Source organism: Rhagoletis zephyria, unplaced genomic scaffold, assembly GCF_001687245.7.
Source record: "Rhagoletis zephyria isolate East Lansing unplaced genomic scaffold, Rhagoletis_zephyria_1.1 Rzeph_scaffold_03003, whole genome shotgun sequence".
Classification (NCBI taxonomy): Eukaryota; Metazoa; Arthropoda; class Insecta; order Diptera; family Tephritidae; genus Rhagoletis; species Rhagoletis zephyria.
This window is the reverse complement of record NW_016160087.1, coordinates 1-22,034: the sequence shown is the minus strand read 5'-3', so window position 1 is coordinate 22,034 and position 22,034 is coordinate 1. Positions and strand designations below refer to the sequence as shown.

Here is a 22,034-nt window from a genome sequence, read left to right as displayed (position 1 = left end):
AATTTTCTAGAAATAAATTAAATAAATATTCGACCGAAAATAGGTGGCAACCCTATTCAAAAATATTTCTGAATTAGCAATTTTCAAAACGCTCTAAATTTCATACACAGATAACGAAGTGCTGTTAAATTCATAACTAGTTTCGAATAGATGGCAACCTTATACGAATATTTTCGGATCTAGATAACTTTAAAATGCAAAACATTAGTAGAGTTCTTGTACGCGCTAGTTCGTACCAGTTTTTACCAACTATCACGTTTTGCCGTTCTTGTACCCAAAAAACTGGTAAGAAAGGGGAAATTGAGAGCGAAAAGTGACATTTCTTTTTGACGAGAAGTTGCTAGTTTTACTGGATTTTACTGGATAAATTTTTGCTAGTAACAACTTGCAAGCGAGAAAAACAGCTGATCGCATGTTGTTGGGTGGAATTGAAACTAATAAAATAAATGTTTATGAGGTTTTTATAGTTGAAATTGACAAAATAAACCTATTTAAACATAATGTACATTGTCTTATTAGCAACTAGCTGCGAATAAACAACAAATTAATCAGCTGTTCGTAAAACTTGCAAATTATTACTGGTTTTGCGTTCTTGTACTTTTGTGCTATGAGAGCGAATTCTCAGAAATTCAGTTACTGGAGAGTTACTGGCAAGTTACTGGATAATTTGTAAAAGAACACAACTATTATCTGAATATAAGCCTCATTAAAGTTATATGCAATTTGTGATTTATGACCTGCTCTCGGACGCAATATAGGAACATCATCGGCATAGGCCTAGTTGTAAGCATTAGTCCAATTTCGAGAAAAAACCATAGGTACTGTCAAATAGAGTTTAATCCAGTTTAAAGCAGCATTTATGCAAGCAAGAGGGATGTGTAGAAGAGAAAGTGTTGATTCCAATTACTGTTAAAATATTACTAAATTATATGCCTGCTGTGATAAAATTTCTCTACAGTTTCATTATTCACATGCTGTGCGTTAACGACTCAGCTACTGTGCGCTCAATTAAGCAACAATACTGAAGGATACACTTTACAAAAATACTGACCTGACCAAAAATAAACTGAAAAGGCTCTATTTATAACACCGTGCGACAGTAAATTTTACACACACAAAATTAATATATTCGCGAAAATATGGGAAAAATATAGTAAAACTGGATTTTTATTTTTTTCACTCTGACGTCTAGATTTTTTTAAAGGACTTTGAAATATCAAAAATATTACTAATTTAAAAAGTTATTGAAAAATTTGAGTGCGATGTAGAATAACAATGTGGGTATCAAATAAAAGAGAATATCCCGTAGAATTAAAAAATAAAAATTTTTTGGTGCATAATGACGAATGGGTTGGAAACTTTCCTTTTAAAATTTTATCCCTCAACCCTGCAAACCAAAGTTCCCGAAATCTTAAGGAAATCGTTCGTAGTATCGCATTTCTGTAACGATTTTTTTACGAATTTTTAAAGAAAGTTATATGAAGTGGTTGACACGAACTCGTAAAAAAAATAAAGAAAAATAAAGAAAAATCTGGAAAAATTCTGAAAGGTATTCTTCACATAGCAGCATTATTTTCGTTGCTTCACAGATTTTCTTCCGAAATTTCGTAAAAGAATGGAAGTGTGCGTAATTTATTTCATTTTCGAAATTTCGTCAAAAAATCGAATTAAATCTTTACCGAATTCTTTAAAATTTCTTTACAATGCAGAATACTCTGAAAAAATGGTTTGCAGGGAATATGCTTGAAAATTTGTAATATTTATTTTTGAAAAAATTATATATTAAGGGCTAATATAGACACGACCACATCCTCGAATTTCGTCCGCCTAATTTTATTAATTAAAAAAAAATTAATAAATTTAAAAGCGCATTTTCAATACTTATTCGTTCTTGTAAACCAAAAAATGTTTTTCAATTCTACAGAATTTTCTCTTTCATTTGGTACCCATATTGTTATTGTACATTCCACTAATATTTTTAAATAATTTTTTGAATTAACCATATCTTTAAAATTTTAAAGTCCTTTAAAAAAAATCTGACGTCAGAGTGATGGACTAAAAACGAAGCTTTACTATATTTGGTTCATTGTTTCGTGAGTATATTGATTGTTACGTGTGTTTCGATTTTTTTTTTTTTTTTTTGTTTTTNAAAAAATTGCACATGCCTTTTGAGTGTGTTTGTGTGTGTGTATATTTGTTTTGCTTTTAATGCAGCTTCTACGACATATTAACACCGATTTTTTTATGTAATATGCTGATTTATTGATTGAGCAATGCGTACTTGAAGGAATTTTTCTTTTTGTTATTGTTGCTGATTTGTTATTTTACTCTTTTTTGCTTCTAAGCCGACAAAAATTGCCAACCATGGCACTATTGCTTAAATAATCGATATTGCAGCGAAGAAAAGCAACAAAACATTACAAATACATATATGTATGTCAGTATAATGGCATTTACAAGGCTTAAATTTGCCAAATTGTGTCAGCAACAACAATAACACGCAGCCTAGCGAAAACAAATTTACAACAGCACGCCTGTAAGTAGGCTATAAAGCGTATGAAAACTGTCAAAAATCTATGTCAACTGCGCTGCTGCGTATTAGTCGTCCTTACAACAAAAAATTTTCAACATAAATTTTCACTTTCCTTGCGATAACAACAACGTTTCGTCGTCGTAACTTTTATGAAATTTCAGCAAATTCTACATCATACGCATTTTCACGTTTTATATTTTTTTTCTGCGCTATTTGTTGTAGGTGCACTACTTTTCACTTTCACATTTGTTAGATTTTCCAAAGCTGCCTCCCTTTTTCGCCTGCTGTTGCTGCTGCTGCGATACGCAATCAATTCATCGATTCTTTGCCACTTTGCACGCACATTTCTCCATCAAATTTTATTTCGCACCACTTCCCAATACACTGCATTTGCCTGTAAATTATATTTTTTGTTTAATTTATTGCACACATTTTTCGCTACTGACTGCTTCTTTTTCTTGTTCACAGATTTTCACTAAAACAATTTCCTAATTAAAATTGGCATTTGCTTTGTGTTGTTGCTGCTTGTATGCACAAATTTCCTTTTTCCTGTGTGTGTGTGTGTGCGTGCGTGTGTGTATTGCAGACAACGCAAACGTTCGCCCACTTGCGCGTTGCCTTCTGGTTCGTTGCGCGTTATCCGCCGTTACGAGAGCAACTGACACGGCCGAAAGTGTTTTTAGCTCAGCCATTTGGTCGTAGTATTGGCCGAATTCGCTGGCCATTCTTATGCACGTACATACATATTTTGCCTCTCATCGTGGCATTTCCCACTCGGAGTTCGAAAATGCACACCTGTGTTCCACCGCAACAGCGAATCTAAACAAAACCAGCTGCTTGGTGTTCCTCTCGCAACCCCCCCTTTAATCTAAGATCCTTCGCTTGTTCATTGGCTAGCACAATTGTTTATAGCCCACTCGGTTTCTACATACATTCGAAATACACATTTTCGAAATGACCTTTGCAAGCTTATGATTCGAACTTTTGTTTTGTAGAAACTATTTCTGGCCAGCGTTTGTTGTTAAGAAGCTTGCGAGACACTTTGTCGCCGAACAGAAAAATATGTATTTTGGTGTATGTGCTTGAAAGCTAAAATGGAATAAAGATCATAGTTTGGCGAGCTTGAAAGTGAAAAAGAAACTTAGCGCGTAAGAGGTGAAAATTAGTCTTAATCTGAACCTTAGTACCTAACTTAATACCTTAATACATAACGGTTGTTTGTAACAGGCAAAACGAATCGAGATAGATATAGACAAATGTATACATAAATGATCAGAATTAAAAGACTGTCTGTCCGTCCGTCCGTCTGTGCACACGATAACTCGAGTAAACATCTAGATATCTTAACGAAAATATGTGTATTCCTTTCAGCGTAGGACGGATGGTATTGAAAATTTCCAAAATCGGACAATAAACACGCCTACCTCCCATATAACGGTAGTTTTCAGAAATACCAAAACTGCGATTTTTTAGGCTTATTCACTCAAAATTGATATTTACAATGATGTTTAGACGAAAAATAAGAATATTATACATTTTTGCGAAATGGGCGTAGCCACGCCCACATATGATTACATGTGTATATCTTGGTAACCGCTTCACCAAATTTCTCCCAAACTTGGCAGTTGTTTCCTTGGTACAACATACCAAACGGCTGAACATTTTTAAAATCGGACAATAACCACGCCCACATCCCATATAACGGTAATTTAGAGTAATGCAAAATCTTCGATATATCAGTAAATACTGAAGCTAATTTATTCAAAATTTTAGAAAGGACGTGGCACCGCCCTGGAATGCAATAAAAAATCTTTCGTATTAAAAAATTATTAAATGAACAATTGAGTATCGTTACTGCAGGTCTCCTGAAGAGAGCCAGAGTTTTCCGATCGAAAAATATTGATTTTCAAGAATTCTATACCATTTCTACTGAAATTTGTTTTTTCCCCATATAAAATACATCGAAAAGTTTGAGCGCTTTGAGCGACCTCTTAATACTTTTTGATTTCAAAATAAAAAGCAGGGTATATTTTTTCGAGATATAGGGGGTGAGAGCAAGAAAATTCCGACCTTATTAATTTTGGACCACCCCAATGTACATACATATACACACATATATCTGATCAAAAACGCGATTAAAACAGGTAACAATAAGTGCGTCATGTTTATACTACCTATATTAAGTACATCTTGGCTAAATTTTTCAGGTAATTCGTCCAGTATCTTGATAGCACAAAAATTTCCCAAAAAGTTTCAGAGAGTGTTACTACAGTGATAACCCTTTGCCAGATATAAATTTTGTTGTTCCGACCGTCGCTGATCATCTTGACTCTTAGAAACGTCCAGTATCTAGTCGATACTTATAATGACAGAATTGGAACCTTGTGTAAGTTTCAGAATGCTGTTCTTTATGCCATTAAAGGAAGGATGTAAGTTTCAATCAATTCACAATTGGTCTACCGTACGAAAAATTATTATTTTCTATTAAAAACACTATAGAGGATTAATTATGTATTTACTTGGATCATTTGCTGATTTTTATTTATGAAATTTCATAGAATTTAAAGTAATGAGTAGAATTTAAATTTAAAACATGAATGCAAATCTGTGTGTATGGTGTTTTTATATGTATGTATGCATGCAAATCAATTCCCGACTACGCATAAATATGCATTTTTGTATGTGAACAGTGCAAAATGTCCCACAAACGAGATTCGTAACATTTCGCTTGAAGTTTTTACAACATAAATACATATGTATGTAGTTACATTTATTTTTGTTTATTTGGTTTTATGTTTGTGGAGCAATTTATTTATTTAATTTTACGTTATCGATTTGTTTTTCTCAAAGCGGTAGATAGGCGAAATTAGCAGCCCTCTCCGTTTCGAACATTGATTGCAAATACAAAAGCTTTTTATCTTAAATCTAAACATTATTATTTTTTATGTATATATGTATATATTTATGTAACTATACAGCTGCTTGAAGAATGACATTCGCTAGCCTTGGTAAATGTTTCTTAGATTTTTAAGAGCGTTTTGAAGGTGTCTTCAACGCAGTTAAAAATATTTGCCCAATATTCGTTTCAATAATTTAGCGTTGATTTGTAAAGTGATGATAGTACTACATACACATATGTTTTTATTAATTTGTAACTTATGCAGATCCGACTATTAGAAGTCGATGTAGTTATTTCGCTAAAATGGTCTCTTCGCTCAAGTTCCATCACACAAGTCTATATAAAATATAAAACAATTTAGAACATTCCACCATACGGGGCATCGAATTCGCTGTCTCTCATTGAATAGCCAAATATGGTTAAGTAATTAATAATATTACTTATCAAAGTAAGTGTAGCTGCCATCCAAGTGATCTGAAATGTTAATGGATACAAAATTTTCAAATGAATTGTGCAACAGCTAATCTGTCTTACCACTTGACTGTGCGCCAATACAATTGGAAAAGCGAAGGCGCTCAGCACCATGCCAGCGCAAAGGAATAGGGCGAACTCCGTCTTTGGATTAGTCTCATTCCCTTGGGAAAAGCGTTTCGCAATGAACACCGGCAAAACGGAGAGCACGTAGAATAATAATACGAAGAATGGATAGAAAATCTTAGGTTGAGGCACGGCACACGCCAATATGAGGAAAGTCATGCCCAGGCATGTTAGAAATGCACAAACCAATAATCTAAAGTAATAAAGTTTATCAAGAATACAAATACAAGTTTATTACAACGCAATTAAGTGCATTAGGTCAGAACTTTTGGTTCTTTTGTTCACTTACGCTGTTTTTAGAACACCAAGTCATTCGAGATTGCGGTTGAAGGGCAGTGCCATTGGAAGCGTAGCCAAAATGGAAATATTTTAGTATTAGTAGGGTACTGCAATAGATATACTTCACAATTACCTTTCAAAGCAGCCATTTTTACCACAATTTTCTAAATTTATAGAAATTTTTCACTCGAGATCCTTTTGTGTGTTTACGAAAATTATTGTACCTGCATTAATCATCAGGAAAACAACCAAGTGTAATCAAATGTCAAATAAACTGCGGAGTTACCGGAAAGCTACAATGGATAAATAATAATCAGATATAGTATTACCAGTTTATAGCGCAATAAAAATGTTTTTTCGCTTGAAAATAAACTTGAATTTAATTTAAATCAATATAAATTAGAAATACCTACTCATTTTGTGAATTATTGCGAAATTAAGTTTAAAATATTAAAATTCAGTATGGTAGCACCAGTGGGAACAGATTAATGAACAGAAACTGACTGAAGGGTTGCTTTCGGCGTTTAATGAAAGTCAACAGGAAATGATTTCAAGTCTTTATAAGTTAAACAAAATTTATGTTTTTAAAGAACGCGAGTTGTGAATATTAAAAATTTAGGTGAAATTAAAAACTTTAACATGGTATGCATGCATGAAACTATGGTAAAAGTTGATTTTCAATGTCTTACTCAGCCATATGAACATATAGTAAGAATACGTGGATACAATTAGTTCCTATAAAAAGTGAAAAAGAGCCAGTATCAAATGAAAAATTCAAAACGGATGAAATAGTATAAAAAATTCCGTAAAAAGGGTTGGCCAACCTCCGAATTTCAACTAATAGTTATACTTTCGAATTGTTTGTATAAATAAACTATTCCCATTTATTCGAGTACATCCTTTGAAGTCACTAATTATTCCTTTTTATTAACTTATGTATGTATGTACGTATGTGCATAACCGGAACGAGTACGTAGACAGACCAGTCATATTTGTAAAATAAAATAAAGCTCAGGTTTCGTAGTGAAATGCTCTGTATTCTATGTCAATTGAACTCCTTAAACATCCAACAGTGTCTATTAGACTGCATCACTCCCCATACAAAAAAAAAGTTGCTACTATGTTTCCATTGGAATTATAAAATCTATTATATTTTAAGACGTCCACCAAAATATTTCGGAAAAATATTAAGATTTAAGTGAGCTGGACCGATTTGAAAATACCTCCAAAAATGGAGTTTTTTATGAATAAAAATAGTTTCTTAAAGATTTTTTTTTGAAAAAATCCTCTCAAATGACAAAACGGCTTAAGCTTAAAAAATCTGCAGAAGAATATTTTAAAAAAATTAAAAAAAATTTTGAACGGAATCGTAATGATGAGATTTTTGTTGCTTTTTTTTAACTTTTTTTAAAGATTGGCATAACAAAAACTTGAATAACTGAACCTAAACTCTTCCAATTTAGACTTAGCAGATGTCATTAGAAAGGTATTTTCTCTGCTTTTTATTTCTTTGCTAATAAACTCATTCAAAGGATGGAAGAGAAAGGTAGGATGAAGGAACGTCATTCAAAGTTGAATTAAGATGTGTTGGTATTTGAAAAAAAAAATATTGGGACACGAATGACTTTTTTTTGGACAGAAATAAAAACAGTGTGAAAATACCTTTCAACTGAGATCCCATAAGTCTAAATCAGAATAGTTTTGGCCCAGTTATTCAAGTTTTTCGTAAATCAATCTTTGAAAAAAGTAAAAAAACAGCATCACAAATCTCATTCTTACGATTCCGTTTAAAAGATTTTTAAATATTATTCTTTTGTCATCTGAGGGGACTTTTTTCAAAAAGTTCTTTAAGAAACTATTTGTATTCATAAAAAAATAAATTTTTGGAGGGATTTTCAAATCGGGCCAGCTCACTTAGATCTTAATATTTTTGGTGGACGTCTTAAAATATAATAAATTTTGTAATACCGGCGGAAAAACCGCAACTGTTTTTGGAGATGCAGTCTAGTGTCTATCCTTTTTAGAGACAATTCGCAATATTTTTAGCAGAGTAGTATGTATGTATAGAAAATATGAAGGCTGTTCAGGATCTTATGCATATGATCTTGCATTTGCATATTTTTCTGTGCATTTGTAAATTCACATTTCCATTCACCATTTTCTAAATATCCTGAAGAGCCCCATGGATTTCAATTGAATACCTTGATTTAAAATAAAACGATTAAACATAAAAATAAAATGAATAAATTAATTTGGCTATTGGCCGACCGGTTGTCTGTTCGGTCGCCGGGGATAAGTTCGACACAGTGAAAGAAGCTACAGACTTGGCAGAACGCGGCACTCACGATAGCGACAGGATGCCTTCTGATGTCGCCTGAGCACTACCTATACAGTGAAGCCTGCTTCCCGTAAGGGAGCATAACAAAATTCTCAGCTTGCAGTTTCTGATAGGATGCTTGAGGAAGTACCTCCGCCCAGTCACGTTAGAAGGCATCTTTCCGACTACGTACCGACGAGTGATCAACGGCATTCACAGGGAGTCGGTCACCACCTACGCCGACTCCCGACTTATGAATGCCGTGATCGGAGCCAAATCACTACCATCGCAGACTCGGAGCTACAACTATCACGAGACAGCCGCGCTGCTCCGGTTCAGTTACGGTCAGGATATTGTAGCCGTCTTAACAGCTTCTTGTAAAGACTAGACTCCCAAGTGAGTGTCCGGCATGTGGAGACTTCCCCTCTTCCCCTGTCAGCTCAATCCCACTCAGCTAACATCTCTCTCCCTTTGGTCCGTCGAAACAGCTCGTTTCTTGGGTCTCCCGTTCGTTGAGCTTGACGACAACGATTGATGTAGTAGTAGTGCCGCTACAACAATAGCATACGAGAATCTCGGGATCCACACTACTACAAATAAGTGCTCGGTAAGGCCGATGAAGAGTCGTGCTACATCAGCCTAGTGATCTAATAACTATTCGAGTTCTTTTATGCTCTTATTGGAGCCTAATGCGATTTATGCTCTGCATCTCCGGCGTCCCAAGCAATTTAATGTCTGATCGTTAAAAGTAATCTTACTATAACTGGTATCTTCTCCTCACTTGAGAAATCCTCCTCAGCTTTTCCGTCCAGAGCGGTAAGAATTCTCCCGAGCCGATCGAGACCAAAGATTTTTTAGGACAATGGCGTCTAATTTTTGTGCAACTTTTCAATATAATTTTTTGGCAGAAGCATGATATTCCTGTTTTGGGCACTAGATGGTAAAATAAAATAAAATAAATGGTAAAATTTTTAATACAGACCACCACCTAAAGAAGAAGACCTAAATCCCTGATAAAGTTCAACAGTGCTTTCGGGGATTGGGAGTGAATGTGCTTAAGCTATGGCCACATTGAGCCTAAACTTCTTTCCCGTCTTCTGGAGACAGCATCACACTCGGCGAGGATGTGTCTCACCGGGAAAGTCGCAGAACCGGCAGCGGTCATTTGCCCATATCCCCATCTTATCTAAATGCCCTCTTAAACTGCAGTGTCCTGTAAGGAAACCTGTTATTATTCTAAGCTTCTCCTTTGGGAGCAGTGATGCCAGATTGTGGGTAATTTCCCTATTTGAGGAATATTTTGCAACAAAAATTATTAAAAGGGAAAAAGGGACATTTCAAATAAGAAAGGATTTTCACTTAACACAATTATCGATGCGAAATTGTTTAAAATTCAAGAATATTCGAAACTCTTACGTAATTAATCTTCTGAAGATGTAATGTGTTGTAAAATGTTTTATGAGTATGAGAAATTGTAAGGACAATTTTGAAATTTTTCTCACGTTAACCAATTCAACCGCTATGAATGTTACTTCTTTACCACTGAAATACATGTTTCGAATTCTTTGGGATACATTTTTAAGATGTGGGTAATTGAGGGATTTTTCGCCGATTTTCGTAGGATAAGTTTAGCAGAGAATGTCTGGCATCACTGTTTGGGAAGTTAATTAAACTTGAGAATCTCCATCGAACAGGCTAACGGAAGATATGCTGCACAACTTGTAGGTAGGATAGCACGGCGCATATGGCCTTAGTTAGATAGGAGCAGCGCATTATCTACGAAAGGATGCCTTCTGATGTTGCCAGAGTCTTAAGGAATGCGTTCCATAACTACTTTATTGTGTGCTGAACTAAGTACGGCTAGTATATACATATGATTTTGTGAGGTCCATCAGAATAATGAATAGGGTTCACTTCTAGGGGAAAAAATAAGGAGCCTCTATTGCGGGATCACAACGAATCAATGGCGTTCCAAGTGTGCCTCCGTGCAATGCTAGATGAGTGCAGCCATTTTAACGCAACTTGACCGAACCAAATTACTACGGTATCCCTTAAATTTTTTTCATTTAACGCCCTGTGGAAATCCAGCATTAGTCAATAGTTAATACTAAGTAGTATTATTAATTTACTTCATAAATTTTTTTTAGACAATTGGTTCTACAAGCTTTGGTAAACTTAGTCATGGGGCCATACTCAGCTGAGCAACTCGTAAAAGTGATCCAAACGATGATGTCGATTTAAAAAAAAAAAACGAACAAAATCATTATTAAAAAGGAGGCAAATTTTCTCCAAAACGGATACGTTAACAAGGAAAACTGCTGAAAAAAAACTATGCACCCACAACGAGTCACTGTTTGGTGTGGTTTTTGGGCTGTGGTTTTTGGGCTGGCGAAGTCATCGATAACGGACGTTATCGTGACATGATAACAAACTTTTGATGGCTTAAATTGGTATGTGGTTTAAGCAGAACGGTGTCACTTGCCACACCGCAATATGAAACAATGACCTTATTGCGAACAGCTGTGGTCTTATTGAATCATCCTATACTACTTAGTACTTATGGAAAGCAAGCCGGTTTTCTCCCTACTGTTTTGTACATACATTTATTACCTCAGCCCTAAATCAGTTTGCTTGGGAATACAATTCACAATAAAACGCTTTAATTGTTACTTGGTTAATGTTACAAATACCCACTTGAGGCCTCATTATTCGAACTAAATATGCGCATATGTACTTACGTGAATTACCAGTTCAAGGCTGCTTACAAATGAAAAAAATGTGAACCGATAACAAAGAAACATAAGGACAAATATGTATGTATGTATGTAGTTATCATTACCATTACCATATAAGCTAATGTACATATGTATGTATGTATGTAAGTTGGTGTGCAGTGCGCTTTATTCAGCCACTGGAACGAATGGATAAGAACCGAACGTGGCCGACTGAATGCCAGTGCTAAGCCAATTGAGAAACTAACGGCAAAAAATTATTGGCTTACACACTCACAAGCATATATATGTACATACATAAGTCAACTTAAGGCAGGCACTTGGCTTTGACTAAAGCTGCTTCAATGATTTTTAATGGTTTTTCTTTTCACTGATAAAGGCGCTACTACCCCACCCAGATAAATACATACATCCAAGCATAAAGATATTACATACAGGGTAGCTGACAAAAATTGCAACTAACTCGTATTCATTGACCGTGGGGTTAACATAAACGCCAAAAATGATTGGGAAACTGTCCGAGAGGAATCACTCAAGCCCCTGGACAGACAAACATTTTGGCCGCAGACGTTGAATCTTCCAACACGACTCAGCACCTTCGCACGCATCAACCAAGAATGGCTAAAAAATAACGTTCCATACTTCCTTCCATCAATACAATGGCCACCATGTTCACCATATGCAACCCCTTTGGATTCCTCGGTATGGGGTATTTTGAAGAGTAAAGTCGGCACTAAAAAATCCGACGACAATGGGTAAAAAGACCTCAGAGCCAGTTGCGGGTAGGGTGCCATATGTAGCTTCATTGATCGCTTGAAGGCTATAATTCGTGCCAAAGATGCGCATATTGAGATAAAATGATTTAGTTATAAAATACCAAGTTTTTTTTTGCCCAGTTTTTACTTACCTTCACTCCAATCTAACAGAAATAACCAAAATATAGCGGTTTATCTTGTTGCATTTTTCATCAGCCATCCTGTATGTATATCCTACGTACATTTGTATGTGTATTGGCAAAAACATACACATACTCATATCCATTGCAAACATTTATATGTATCCAAAATTGGCATTCATCTTCAAACAGATATTGAATTCTATAATAAATGAAGAGCTTTTCTATGCGCAAAACCCACACGTCATTGCGACACAAACACGAAATCTGTATTCGTGCCAACAGTAAACCTGTTTGTTAGTTTATTTGTTTGTGAGCGCCGAAAAAGTTCAATGGAGCGACCAAAATGGGAATAGCGCATGAGCATCACATCCTTCAAAAAATTTTCATTGATGAAAAATATGTCCTATCCCACTTGGAAATTGGTTCAGTGCCGTAACAGCGCTTACACCCGCACAGCACACCTGCAGCTGTGACAGCGACAGCACCAACATCACATAGATGCAAAAACAGTTGCAGCAGCAGCAGCAGCAGCAAACATGTTAACACAAAACAACAACAACAGAACGAAAAACTTGTTGGCGACTGTTGGCTAAAAGGCATAGAGATATAGAGAGAGAGCTCGCAGCAGGTAGAGAGCAAGTAAAAGCTTAGGAGACGTATCCAACCCCGATGTGGGTAACTTTTCACAACTGACAGCCGCTACCCAACACCCCACCGCCTGTAATGCCATCGCCACCTGTTCGTATTTCATTGAACTACAGTTGTGGGTGAAAAAGCTGCGGCGCGCGGCCTTTGAGGCTGGAGCATATGTATGTATGTATGCAAGGGAAAATTGAATGCAAAGTTAATTCGCAAAACAATGGCGCAGTAGTGATTGTTGCTTTTGGCCGCAAAATTTCATTTCGGTATATGTGTGTAGTAGAGGAGGTGTGGAGAGGCGGTGGTAGGCTTTTGCCTTGCCTTCGTGTTTGTGTGCAGCTGTGTGTGCCTGTGCTGTTGGTTACTCATACGCCTGCGTGTACCTAATTGCTGAGGGGTTGTATCTACAGTGTTTAAATAGCGCAAAAATAGGAGATAGAATTTAATTCTAGATTTTAAGTGGACACTTCGTACATTTAGAAATCAAATGGTGAACTTACTTACGAGCACGCAATTTTCAGGGTGCACTACAGTACCTACATAATTTGACAGAATTTTTATCGCATCTTTCAAAAAGTGTCTTATATATATATATAATATGCCTTTAAGTCCTTCAAAGGACAATCGCCTGTGCTGTACGATAGCTTTTTCTACAACACCTGGTGCTGCTATTGATGTTATGCTACGCTTACCACCAATTTGCACCTTTACATGTGGGAAAGTCTTAAAGACCACCTGCTGGCTTAAAAGCAATGAATGTTGGTGTGATACTTTGAGGTCCAGGTTTCGGTGTCTATATCGAAGATAATGGGGATGAGCTTCACTTTTCGCTTTGGAAAAATGCCTCGGTATTCCAAGCCGAGTTATTTGCAATTCTAAAGGCCATGGACTATGGGGTGGAAAATATATGGAGAAGCAGGAGTTTGCGTGCCAAGCTGCACTCATGGCATTGGCTAGTTCTTTAACTACTTGAAGAATGGTTCAGCAATGCAAGTCTCCGCTAAATTATGTTGGAAAATCTAACGAACTTGTCTTACTGTGGGAACCTTCCGCCATCAAAGCCTCCATCAGAAAACGGATGAATATTTCGCTCTGGCGAAATTCGTGTTACCCTCTTCATAGAGAAGATTGGACTGCAGACAAGTTGTATGACTGTTGATTGGATGCTTTACTTGGCACAAACACTTGACTGCGGCTGCCACTTGCCCTTCCTGCCTGGTAGAGGATGAGAAGGTGGAATAAATACTTTTTGTATCTATGCACCTCCGTTACAAGGATTAGCTATGAGGTTTTTGGCAACGACGTGTTGGGAGATGAACAGCTGAGCCCCAATAATCTGTTTTTTGTGAATTTTTCGAGAATCAAATGCATTGAAAACAGATTGCAACGCACATGGAAATAGTAAGTACACTAGGCGACATGTAGCCTGAGTTCTGTTTTCTGCACGCCTTGTTATGTATGTACATATGTATATGTATATAGTTCCGAAAAAAGGTCTCCCATTTCAAACCAAAATTGGTTTTTTTGGATTAGAAAGAAAAACAAATTTCATCTTATGAATTCTGACTTGAGATTCGGATCTAGTGATCCAAAATCGGAATTCATTGCTCTAATTCGCCATACAGATTCTCTTTATTGTTTATTTTACAGGGCTTTGCTACCATTTCTGCTTATTCATTCATAATAAATCTGCCAGTTTTTCATGCACATATGCCATCTCCTATGAAACACCGTGCTCAACTCAACTGAACCGGCTACTGTATCCTTTGTCTTGAAAAGCTGCAATAATTTTTTTTTTCTTCATTTAACGTTTGTTTGTTACTTAGTATCCCTTGCAGCGAGCGGCAGGAGCATAAGCGGCAGCTTGGCGATCCACCACAAAACACCCCTATGCATACGCTCTACTCTGCATGTGGAGGCGTTGGGACCGTTGGCTTATGCGACGACGACACCATTAACATTTTGCGTCACAGCTTGCACAAGCTACAAGTTTCCAGCGAACCGATTGCCGCCGAGCAGGCAACCGAAAACCGAACCCGAACATATGTATAATATGTAGATGGCCAAGCTCCAACCGTGGGACGTCAACGACAGCATTTTCAGTACAACGGGATACTTCGTTGCTACCAAAACGAACGAAAACGAAACGGAAAACCACTTCGAACTGAAGAAAGCAACCAACTAGTAATACTTATAACTGTTACTCTGAAAATATATACTGAGCAAAGAACGCCTACACACAAAAATTGTTGAAATCTGTGAATTTTTAACTATTTGCAAGTGAAAAGTGAAAAATCGAAAAGTACATTCGAAAAATAGGCGTAATTTTGTATAAAGTTTCGAAAAAGTGTAAGTGAAAAATTTAGCAACAAAAGCGAAAAATCTGCTAGCTACGTACGAATATTTGCCAACTGCCTACGCGCGTACGAAAATCGATAGCAAAACGACCAGCAGCCAAGCCAAGCCAGCACAGCACAGCAGCGACCAAACAACGGCCAGCGGTCGCGCGAACAAGAAACCAGCAAGAAAACAACAACAGCAACAACCAGCAATTGTGTGCACTGCATTAAAAGGGCAAACGCCAGCAGCAGCAGCATACATACATACATACATACACGCGCACGCACACGCACAGTGGGTCGGCGGCACACAGCCACACGCACCGGCATACGTACATATGTACCATATGGCAGCTGAAAAAAGCATAGAAAATCAAGTGTAATTGCAATTTTCCACTGGATTTGCACTCCAGAGCAATCAAATAACAAGATTGCGTGGAACTCGGAACTTAATAACTCAATTTGAGCTGCGGCTGTAGCGCGGAAGTGTGTAAACGAGAGGAAGTGTCAGAGCTGTAAGCTGTGAAAATTACAAAAAGAACAAAAAAAAAAAAGAATTTTAAAATATGGCTAAGCGTGGTGCAATTGCGTTGGCGCTGCTCGGTGCAGTGCTGCTCAACATTTTGGGTCACTGCGAAATGTCCGTTTACCCAGGTAGGTATTGGCTAAAAATAGCACTTCCACGCAATTACAACACAAACAATAATAATAATAATAGATACCAAAGCAAGTTATTCACACAATAACAAAAACAAAGCGTATGGACGCAATTACATATGTACATATATAAGTAAATATATATGTACATGAAACCAGCCACACCGCCACCCACACACACCCTTCCTTTTTGGAAAAAAAAAATGAAAAGACAAAACAAACACGCGTATAAAATTAGAAATGGAATTCAAATTAGTAGATATTTATAAATACTTTGAGGCACACATGCAACCCATACAAATCCACACATACATACGTATTTATTCAAGAAACAGGCAGAAGCTTGAAGAAAATGGTTAGACTTCAGGCCTCTTTGCTGTTATTACCTTTTGCTATTTTTAAACATTTCCTCTTACTTGCGTGCCGTATGCCATTTCATCGAATCCCTACATTCGATTATATCGAACAATCAACCAAACGAACGTTCTGTGTTATTAGCCATGCCACAGCCCGAATGCATGCCTCCATCCAACCCCACCAGTAACTTCGTGTTTATTGGAACGAAGACACTCGAGCTGTCACAGGAAGTAAGGATTGGGGTTGCCATTGCGGAAATTTCCTTGCTGCTAAATTTAAACTGTTTCCGTTCACCACATTTGTGCTAGAAAGCGAAAATTCGATGTTTTTTGAAACTGTGCATGAAAATTTTCATAAATTTAAATTTTTTTTAAGTATGTATATTGGGAAGCCCGAACAAGCAAAAATGAAAAAAAAATAACCAGCGAATTGATCGATTACACCGTGCGACAGTAAATTTTACACAAAAAAAAAATTCTATATATTCGCGAAACCATGGGCCAAATATAGTAAAACTAGGTTTTTAATTTTTTTTTCGCTGACGTCAGTATTTTTCAAAGCACTTTGAAATTCGAAAAATATAATTACATCAAAAAATTGCTAAAAAAAAATTGCGCAATGTAGAAAAACGATATGACTATCAAATTAAAGTGAAAATTCTGTAAAATTAAGGCCGATTAAATTTTCTGGAGCATACGGACTATTAGGTATTGAAAATGTCCTTTTAACATTTTATCATTGAATATCCTTGAAATTATTTTCGAAAAAATTATATGTTAAGGACTAATATGCACTCGACCACATCCTCGAATTTCGTCCTGCGAACTTTATTCGCTTAAAAAAATTAAACTCATTAAAAGGACATTATTCGTCCTTGTGAACCATAAATTTTAATGGTTTGTAATTCTACAGAATTTTCGCTTTCATTTGGTATCTATACTGTTTTTCTACATTGGAATGAATTTTTTAAATAATTTTCGGAATTAATCATATCTTAGAAACGACAAAATCCTTCTAAAAGAAATCCTGACGACAGATAAAAACTAATAAACTTTATTTGGCTCATAATTTCGTAAGTATATTGATTGCTGCATGTGTTTCGAAATTTTTTCTTGTTTTTGTCGTATAGTAGTTTTTCTATGAAAACAATTTCCTAAAATTGTCGGATAAAAAATATAATTTGAGGATAGACAGATAGATAGACAGATAAACCGGTGTGTCAGAATAAGCTAAACTGCGACCTGAAAGATCCTTCTTGTCTCTAAAGAGAGTCCCTAACCCATTATGCCCAATACAACAGCGGCTTCCCTAATGAATCCTAAAAGAGCCTTGGTAGTCGAATTCCTTATTTCCAGCACAGAGTTACTGTATTTTTTGCTGCCAGTATTTGAAGTGTGTTAAACTAGTCTCTACCACGTATGGATTTTATCATCCTGTTTCAGAGGGTCCAGTTGGTTTCTTGGCTGTCTGAAAAGATATATAGGAAAGCACCTTTCAAAGTTGCTAAAACTTCAGCCTGGAACACCGTAGGCCGTGGGAATTGCTGGTCTGGTGGCGTGTCCATAGACATCTGCATCTGCTCTGTCATCCATCCTTGAACGTACTATTGGACGTATCTGGATTCAAGAACAGGAAGTCCAACATTCGCCGTCTGGGATTTTCATTGGAACTTTCTGCCAAAGCAGATCTCTTTGATTATGAAGTCAGAAATTCCGCATATTTCCCCATCCTGGTATCTTCCTATGAATAACTTCGTGAAGCTTCTTTATATGGAAGCAGTAGTTGGACAGTCCATCTCGAGGATCGGTACTATCGGTAGTACTCAGTAAATTGAGCAAGTGATCTGGCACCTGTTGCTTGAGCTAATCAGCCCTACTGTTCGAGTGTCAGGTCACTTGCTCAATTTGGTGAATACCCCAATTAATTAAGTAGTTGTTACAGTTCATAACCGCGTGGATTCACAAAGGAGGACTCTTTAATGTCCAAGCATGCGGGACTACCATTTTTTTCTTGACCGCGTTCTTAGGAGCTGGATACTAAGCTAGAGGGTGATGATTGTCTGAAATAATATACGAAATTGAGCAAGTATAATAACACCATATAATGGTAGTCAGCCTATTGAAATTAGAGCCGCAACATTTGAAAGAAAAATCACGAAATTGGCAACCCTATTAGAGATGTGGTTGATTGTAGAGAACTTTAGCTTCGTCGAGCCTGAGTGTTGAATTCAACACGCAAAAGTAATCAATTGAACACTTCACGTATCGAGTAGATATTTTAGACATACACACACACCCAGATAATTGTATTGACACACACACACATGTATGTATGTATGTATATACAGCATAATCCCATTAAATATTTCCAAGAATAAGCCATTCTGAAGTTAAGCTAAGGGGGGCAGCGGAGGCAAATAACGAAATACTAAAACAAAAACAAATTAAGCACATAGGAAGAAAAATGTTGATTCAAGAACTCGGGCGCGTTGTAGCCGATTATCTGCCTCACTCCACTCAACTACAACAAAAGAAAATTGTAGCAACAATTATCCACAACGAATACAGAATTTCTTGTAATTGCTAGTGGCTTTCGTGCATACACAGTTGGTAGTGTAAAAGGCAAATGGAAAATCAACACTGCTCGGCACTTCATTGAGCCATTCGTACGTTCGGTCGCGCTTGCTTGCCGTTCACATTTCATGCGCCTGCATATAGTATTACAAAGAAACGCGTCAGCATAGCGCTTGCGTCTATCGCCAACCCCACCACCACCACCACCCCTCAACCACAACGACCTGCTGCACCTTTGCATTCTAAGAATTCCAAATATAGACTTTAGCTTACCTTACCTTTTACCTTCCATAGCGAGCAGAGCCGCAGCAGAGAAATGTAATACGTAAAACATTTTCCAACATCTGGTACAATTTTCATGCTCTTTGTTGTTGTTGTCGGTAATAAAGTTTGCGTGCGCTGTTCTTGTTTTTTTTTTGTCATCCTTTTTATATACATTTTTTGTATGAAAGTAGTTACAGTTTTTGTACGCTCATTTCCGTTGTGTAGCACCACCGTTTTTCTACCCGAGCGCACTTGTGCACAAGGGTATTATAACTTTGTTCACATAACGGTTGTTTGTAACAGGCAAAACGAATCGAGATAGATATAGACAAATGTATACATAAATGATCAGAATGAAAAGAGAAATCGATTAAGCGGTGACTGTCTGTCCGTCCGTCCGTCCGTCCGTCTGTGCACACGATAACTCGAGTAAAAATTGAGATATCTTAACGAAACTTGGTACGTGAACTTCTTTTGGGCGTAGGACGGATGGTATTGAAAATGGGCGAAATCGGACAATAACCACGCCTACCTCCCATATAACGGTAATTTTAAGAAATACGAAAACTGCGATATTTTAGTAACTACTGAAGATAATTCACTCAAAATTGATACTTACAATGAGTTTCAGACGGAAAACATGAATATTATAAATTTTTGGAAAATGGGCGTAGCCACGCCCACTTATGGTTACATGTGTATATCTTGGTAACCGCTGCACCAATTTCTTCCAAACTTGGCACAGTTGTTGGCCTTAGTACAGCATACTAAATGGCTGAAAATTTTAAAAATCGGACAATAACCACGCCTACCTCCCATATAACGGTAATTTTAAGAAATACGAAAACTGCGATATTTTAGTAACTACTGAAGATAATTCACTCAAAATTGATACTTACAATGAGTTTCAGACGGAAAACATGAATATTATAAATTTTTGGAAAATGGGCGTAGCCACGCCCACTTATGGTTACATGTGTATATCTTGGTAACCGCTGCACCAATTTCTTCCAAACTTGGCACAGTTGTTGGTCCTGGTACAGCATACCAACTGGCCGAAAATTTCTAAAATCGGACAATAACCACGCCCACATCCCATATAACGGTAATTTCGAGAAATACAAAATCTTCGATAAATCAGTAAATATTGAAGCTAATTTATTCAAAATTGATGATTGCAACAATTCTTTACCAAGAAATACGTTTATGACAAAATTTTGGAAAATGGGCGTAGCACCGCCCACTTGTGATCACATATATGTATCTCGCTAACCGTTCTAGCAATTTGTACCAAGCTCGGTATGGTTATTGTGCTTGCCACATAAAAGCAAACCGTTGAAAATTGTTGAAATCGGACTAAAATTGAGGCCGCTTTTCATATAACGGTAAATTTCAGATATGCTTGAAATTTCAATATTTCGAAATTTAAGGACGCTAATTTACTTAAAATGTATACACCCCGGCTTATCATGTAGCGGTAGCTTTCGGAAAGGTGGAAAACATATATTTAATACTTGCGCCGGGTATTTAATGTTCGGCTCCGCCCGAACTTAGACTTTCTTACTTGTTTGCATTTAATGAAATTACCTTTGCTCATACCTTCTCTACCCTCAATTTAACCCTGTTATTTAATAGTTTATGGTGAAGTTACTTTTGTTGCTGTGCTTTTATGGGGTTGTGCAGGATTTTACGGTGTATTTTAGTCGCCGATGTCCGATTAAAAGCATATAAATAGAATTATTGGCTTCTGATGTATTTCTGATAATCACTAGACAGTCGGGCAGAAATGGAAATGGATGTATGCATTAAATTGCAAGATTAGCCATCTTACATACCAGCCATACGCGTGTATGTACATATGTATGTATGTATAAAGATAAACAACAAATAAAGATAAAGATAGGTTTTTCTTAAAACAGTTTTTTGAAAAAAGTTCAAAAAACAGCAACAAAAATCTCATTATTATGATTCCGAAGAAAATTTGTTTAAAATATTTGTATGCAAATTTTTTAAGCTTAAACAGTTTAGTTAAGCTTAGTAGTTTAGTCATCTGAGGCAAGTTGTTCAAAAAATATTGAAAGAAAAAAACTATTTTAAATTATAAAATTTTTGAAGGTATTTTCAAATCGGTCTAGTCCACGTAAATCTTAATATTTTTGAGAGATATTTTTGTGAAAGTCTTAACATATGTATAACAGATTTTATAATTCCAGTGGAAAAACAAGACCGATTTTTGTTTTGTCTGGGGAGTGATGCAGTATAATGTACATATATTAGGATAAATGTATTTATTTCTGGGATTTTCAAGCAACAATATTTTCTAATCTTTAGTGGTTGAGATATGGAATTGAATTTTATGAAAAATTCCCCAAAAAACAAACAAAAAATCAGTAATTTTTTTCTAAATTTGTTACTTTTTTCTAAATTAAAAAATTAAAAATGCATGTGCATAAAATTAGCGCCCATAGCATACAAAAAAATTTATAAAAATATGTTTGTATGTTTGTATGTACATATGTATCATAGTGTTTAAAATCAGATACAAGTGCGCGCATATATCCCTAGTATACATATCTACGAGTTACATTCACAAACACGCGCGAGCAATCATAGACGTGCACAAATAGGCATAGATACATACATACATATAGATTTTTATGCATATTCCTGCATCTAACCAGTCATTATTTTATCACACATACATAAAAATATAAGATATGTATACATACATATTATATAGCATACATATAGGCGCTGCTGTATCTCTTATCCTTGCCGACGTCATTGCCGAAAGCGGATACCACCAGTTCTACAGAAACAAACTGAAACTGAAATGAGATTACCACCCCATCGAACCTACTCACATACCCTCAACCGAATACGCCACGTCCGCCCACCTCGCTACTCACCACACCGCAATGAAAAGCAACACTGCTGATTGCACGAAAAA

At 36.4% G+C, this 22,034-nt stretch overlaps 1 protein-coding gene across 1 annotated transcript; it reads right to left on the bottom strand.

The window, feature by feature from the left end:
* Positions 1-5,295: 5,295 nt before the first annotated feature.
* Positions 5,296-6,601, bottom strand: LOC108368188 (leptin receptor gene-related protein). Its single transcript, XM_017622976.1, has 3 exons — positions 6,442-6,601; positions 5,967-6,222; positions 5,296-5,906 (listed from the first exon to the last, which is right to left on the bottom strand). Exons 2-3 carry the CDS (start codon positions 6,186-6,188, stop codon positions 5,790-5,792), a joined length of 339 nt encoding a protein of 112 aa, XP_017478465.1. The 5' UTR covers positions 6,189-6,222; positions 6,442-6,601; the 3' UTR covers positions 5,296-5,789.
* Positions 6,602-22,034: the final 15,433 nt, after the last annotated feature.